At 34.1% G+C, this 6,239-nt stretch overlaps 1 protein-coding gene across 1 annotated transcript; it reads left to right on the forward strand.

Moving 5' to 3' along the window:
• Positions 1-572: 572 nt before the first annotated feature.
• Positions 573-1,235, forward strand: LOC109018037 (rust resistance kinase Lr10-like). Its single transcript, XM_035692823.1, has one exon. The coding sequence runs from the start codon at positions 573-575 to the stop codon at positions 1,233-1,235; it is 663 nt and encodes a 220-aa protein (XP_035548716.1).
• Positions 1,236-6,239: the final 5,004 nt, after the last annotated feature.

Below are 6,239 nucleotides of genomic sequence, written 5' to 3' on the forward strand. Positions count from 1 at the left end.
GAGAGTACTGATCTACAGTAACAGAATATTATGCATCTTCTTATGATTAGGGTTTTGTCCGGTATCCCAGTACGTACTTACGTAATTGCGTATTAATTTCCTGTTGGATTAATATTATACCTTTTTTAGATCTCACTAGCGATGAATTCATTCTATGCATCATCTTTGCACGTTAAGTCTTTTACTTCAATTCTTAACTTTTAATGGAGATTTTATTTTTATCATTAACAGATTTGGCAGCTTTATTAATTGGATTACTGCTCGGTAAGAATCTGTACTATCTCTCTCTTTTTATCTTTTTTAATTGTTTTAGTAAATTAATCCACAAGAATTTTGAAAGGGAGTAATTGGTAGTACTGCAACAATTGGATCACTTTCTTATAATTACTTTTGTGATTTCCTTTCCACAATTGCTTATGCTAATCAATGTAATAGGTGCTCCATTTGTGAATGTATTTTTGATATATAAATGGCAAAGGAGGCAATTATCCATGTATGCCGACGTTGAAGAATTTCTACAAGGCCAAAAAAATCTCATGCCAATCAGGTACTCTTTCTCAGAAATTAAAAAAATGAGCAAAGGTTTTAGGCCGGAAAGATTGGGTGAAGGAGGATTTGGCACAGTATTTAAAGGAAGACTTCGAAGTGGATGTCTTGTAGCAGTAAAGATGTTAAGCCAATCTAAAGCAAATGGGAAAGATTTTATCAATGAAGTAGCAACCATTGGAAGGATCCATCATGAGAATATAGTGCAACTCATTGGTTTTTGTGTTCATGGTTCAAAGCGTGCCCTTATATATGAGTTCATGCCCAACGGATCTCTAAACAAACACATTTTTTCATCAGAGGCAAATATCCTCAACTACGAGAAAACATATGATATTGCTTTAGGAGTGGCTTGTGGGATTGGGTATTTACATCAAAGATGTGACATGCAAATTTTACATTTCGACATTATGCTTCACAGCATTCTTCTTGACGAGAATTTGAGACCCAAAGTTTCAGATTTTGGCTTAGAAAAATTGTACCCTGTGGAATATAGTATTGTTCCTTTGACTCGTGCAAGAGGAGCGTTTGGATACATGATTCCTGAAATCCTTTACAAAAATATTGGAGGCGTTTCATACAAAGCTGATGTCTATAGCTTTGGAATGTTGTTGATGGAAATGGTGAGCAAAAGAAAGAACTTGAATGCATCTAAAGAACATTTAAGCCAAATTTACTTCCCCGCTTAGATATATGATCAATTCCATGAAGGAAAGAATATAGAAATACAGGATGATACTGAAGATGAAAGGAAAATATGTAAGATGATGATAGTTGCATTATGGTGCATACAATTGAAGCCTAGCGATCGTTCATCAATGAACAAAGTCGTCAAAATGCTTGAAAGAGACGTTGAATGCTTACAACTTGAATGCTTATGTAAGGTTTAATCCTCTCGACAAGGCCCGTAAAAGGGTGTCATGTTTGATCTCTGTGGTAGCGTCAATAATATGTTATTCATAAGTATTCATATTAATAATTGGTAGTAATAAATAACCATAGCATGCCATAGATAATACTAGGCTTGCCAGTTAAATAATAGGAAAATGCCAAATGTATCACAAAACATAATTTACAGATCTATGGCTTTTTATTTTTTTTTCTTTTTTATTTTTAATGAAAGTGATGTATAGACGAGAATGTCACGTGGATATGTAAGTTTTTCTTTTTGATACAATAAGCATTGCGCGCCACTATAGGAAAACTATTTATTTGTGACAAGTTATTTCCAGCCAAAATGATTATATTCTATTAAAATGAATATTTTTTTTTCGTAAATAGTCGTTATCATCGCAAATAATTCAACACAAATACTTATTTTATTGCCCTAAATAATATGGCAATAGGAGTAGTTCGTAATTAATGCTATTAGTCAACTTTAGTGCCTCAAATTGTAACGGTCCATATAAAAGTGACCCAAAATTAATATAAGGTCACCAATAATAATCAGCATTCTAAACTAACGTCTATACTATTTTTATATGCTTGCTAGCTATGGCTGTTCATGAAACACCCCGACTTGAAATTAGTAAGGGATTATTGAGTGGGCCTAAAATTATCTTTAATAAGCAATGTTGGGCGAGCCTATGATTTAATATTTATCGAGGTTGGCTTGAAATTTTAGTTAGGTCCATAGGCCCATAATTTTAATAGATATGGATTTCTTAGAATAAAATATGTGATATAGTTTCCCCTAAACACATGGGTAATCATGAGATATACATAAATGAATTATAGCTATTTGAAAAAAAATGGGGATTGGGGCGAATGCTGGAAATGTAAAGTAAATGTATCCATATGTAGATGTCTATAGGGAATCATACAAAGTGGATCTTATTACTTTAGATCTGGGATTTGGGGTTATGCATTTGTTTTTACGGATGAAGACTGATTGAGCGTTTTGGTCATTTATTTGGTGATGAACTCGAACTAGCTTTTAAAATAATTGTAGTTGGAAAATTATGAAATTGTGTTATGTGCAATCTGGTTCTGAGTTGTGATCAGATTATTTATGAAGCATCATAATTGATCTGTAGCGATAGCTATGAATATGTGAAGTGGCTGAGGGCCCAATGGAGTGTTGGGAACAAATATTAATTTGTTATGAATATCATCCAAGTGAATCATAGGGAATGAAATTTGCAAAGGTTGTGAATTTTGGGAATTGACTTGTTGTGAAATTGTGTGTTTTTGTTTTAATTTATAATTAATGTTTTTGATATGTCATTCAGACATTAACAGTTGCATGTCGTCTGCTTTATATTTGTTACATGTCAATAATATTTATGTAATTGTGCTATGTTTCTATATATACTAAAACATGTAAAATTGTTGGTTTTTGGTGTCAAAGGATTATTTTGTAGGTGTGTGTGTTTCATGAAGCCAAGTCAAGATGAGGTATTATCTTGGTGGAGCTCCTTTGGTCGCTTAGGAGTGCGTAAAACTAGGTGACATCCACTACAACGAGCTCGGGCGAGGAGGTAATGCTCTACTTTGTTGCCTATCCGTTGTCGGAGGCTAGAGGATGTTTGGTCACGTACATGCTAGGAGCAGAGCTTCGCTTGTTACAAAGTCACACGCGCGGTTGTTACCTATGGTGTGATGAAGGGAGCCAAGAGTGTGTGGATGGTCCATAGGAATGACCATGGTGCATACCTTAATCAAATGGGTACTTGCAAATAAAAAAAATGTGATTTTCGGGTTCGTGGTATCTTGTGTGAGAAATGGGTATACTCTGTGTTTTAGAAAATTGGCAAATGTTATACTTCTTTTAAATTTTTTATTTTGTATAATTTCATATTTTCCCACTTGTCTGTATTTTATGTATTAATTTTGGTTTTACTTATTGAGATTTTGTGAAATTTCACTTTGGTGTTCCCACCTGTGGTTCCACAGAGCAGAACTGTAGACTTTGATGCAAAGGATGTCATGTACAAGTATGGAAGTCCATTTTGTTTGAATTGTTGTTGTTTGACTTAATTTTACTTGGATGATTGTAATATTTTTATGCTGAAATTTGGAAGACTTGTGGCTTATAGATATTTACTTGGTGATCATGTAGCTTTAATTTTTGTTACTGTCAGAATTAATGGCTGCTAAAATACAAGCAGGGGTAGAAGGAGCCACAGTTCATCATATACGTTCTCTTCTTTGTGATTAGTGATTCTTGCAAAAACACATATAATTAAATAATTAGATTAATGATATCATGTTCTCTCTCGCTGCCCAATTAGTTGGTTTGAAATCAGTTCGAACCTCACTAATAAATCAACATATTTTACTCATAGCAATCCACCGTAATCAATCTAATTATCGAATTCAAACACATTTTGGTAAACAAATACTACTCACTGATGTTTTAAACAAATTAATTTATAAATGTTACAACCCTCAACACCTGCAAGGTAATTAATCTTATTAAATTAAATTGTGAAACCCACGTCGACCCTTCAGTACTTCACCCCAAATCTAGCTTCCAAGCAAAAAGAATATCCAACCTTTCAACAACTTCTTCCCTTACCAATAATTTTGTGATTAAAAAACAAAAAACAGTTTGCTTTAATATGAGCCTACTTCACGTGTCTTTTCCCTTTGATCTTTCGTCCTTGTTAATTATTACTGGATATAAATTTGCAAGTAAACAAGGTCAACTTTCTACGCCATGAATGCAACTTCAGCATGCCTTATTTTTTCTTGCTTTTCTATGTATGTAGTATGTCATCACTGCCTAACGTTTTTCTGCTTCAACTTCACCTCTTTCTCTCTCTGTCATCTTCACACGCTTCTGTGTTAATGAGGGTACTGGTGGATAGGCCTGATGTACGCAATAGATATGGTTAGTCAGAGGGACTGCATTTTTAGTACTAGAGCAACATAAAATCAATGTACCTAAAGAAAAAGGCTTGGGACATGAGAGGTGGTTCCGAGAGTTCCTACTGATTTTGAATTTTTATTTTTATTCACTTAATAGTTAAAGAAGTTTTAATGAGTTTATAAAATTTATTTTAAAATATCTAAAGAGATTTAAAGATAATTGAAAAAAAAACACAAAAAAAGAGAGTACAAAATGCACTTATCGATAGAACTCTCAGACCTACCTCTCGGTGGCCCTAGCAGTTACCGTACCTAAATTATATATAAGGTTGTTGGAGGTTGCCAAACCAGATTTTGTTTGGAAGCTGCATTCAGCTAAATTCCACAAAATATTTTCAGATTCTCATACATATATATACACGAAGACATGTAGAAGAAACTTCATGAATTCTCACAAAATCTCTGGCAAGTTTTTTTTATTTGTCTTGATCTTCCCAAGAGAGAAATAAATGGCTGGTGGGAATTGCTAGCTTGCTGGAGTGGAGTTTGTTAGATGCCATTAATGGGACTTTCCACTGAAGTGAAGCACAGCCATGAATGGAAAAGCCACTTATTTCACTTGTGTATATGTATAGCTACTGTTATTATAATGGCTTTAATTTTTGTCAATTTATGGCGGGTGGGATTAAATTGAGGCTAATCCCTGTAATCTCTGGTGCAGACTTTGATCGAAAGCAACTATCTTTGAAGATTCTCAATAAGATTAAGAATTTAACCATTTTGGGAGAATTATTATGATCTAAAGCAAGGGACAACTTTCTGTAGATTTTGGAAAATTAGGATCTCGATTATAAATTTACCCAGTATTCACACGTGGATTAATGAATAATATTGGTTTGGAGATCTTTGTCGACTTTTGATGATTCTTAATTTCAACAATAACATGAGATAGAATGATTGGTTGGTCTAAAGGTTAAATGTTCCTTTCAGGTGGCTTCGAGTCCTTAAGTTTTGCTCTTTTTTGGCTTGGGTTGGAAGATCATAAATCCCGTCATATAATCCTATATTCATAATTCGTACATCTACCCTTTGAAATCAAGAACTTTGAATCCGTGTATTCGTCAGTTCTTTATTTTCTTTGGCTTCTAAAACTTGAGTCATATATTTAATTAGTATATCTTCTTCTTCTTCTTCTTCTTCTTCTTCTTCTTCTTCTTTTTTTTTTTTTTTTTTTTCCTTAAGGATATGAAAATTTGTCAAGTATCATTAGTGTAGGTAGCATATATATTTTTGCAGTATGACAACCAATGACACATGACATGGCCTCATGAGTTATTGGAAGCTTCATTCAAAAGGATTCAATTAAGCATATGAGAGTAGAGAGAGAAAGAAAACGAGATTATGTGTTTGTATGGAAATTATATATGGAATAGTGTACAACAAGATTGGAGTATGTGGTATTGCTTTAGCTCTTGCTGTTTTGCATCTTCAATTTTGGGCTCACTTTGTTAAGATTTTTGGAGCCTCTGGATTGTATATAACTTTGAATTGGAGGGACAAGTTAGGTACATGATGTTCTTTCTTTAATAATGGCAGTCTAATTTATGTTCTTGCCCATCTTGTTTCATGTTTAATTCTTTGGGAGCTGTGGTTGGCTCGAAATTCTACAAGGCACGATGATATGGTTAAGCCACCTTCAGTAATTATTTGGAATGGAAGGGGTTTAATCCTCTCCAGGGCCTGCCGGGTCGTATCATAGGCCGGAGCTACAACTTAGTCCAATAACGCAATCAATTAAGGGCCTCGCCCATTTCAAGCACATAAGAGTTAACACCGAAAGAAAAACCATCCGAGGACATGGGAAAGAGGAGCCATTAGCT

The sequence above is a fragment of the Juglans regia genome, chromosome 8 (assembly GCF_001411555.2).
Source record: "Juglans regia cultivar Chandler chromosome 8, Walnut 2.0, whole genome shotgun sequence".
Classification (NCBI taxonomy): domain Eukaryota; kingdom Viridiplantae; phylum Streptophyta; class Magnoliopsida; order Fagales; family Juglandaceae; genus Juglans; species Juglans regia.

Coding starts and splice junctions, on each gene's coding strand:
- LOC109018037 (XM_035692823.1), top strand. CDS start 573: ATGAGCAAAGGTTTTAGGCCGGAAAGATTGGGTGAAGGAGGATTTGGC.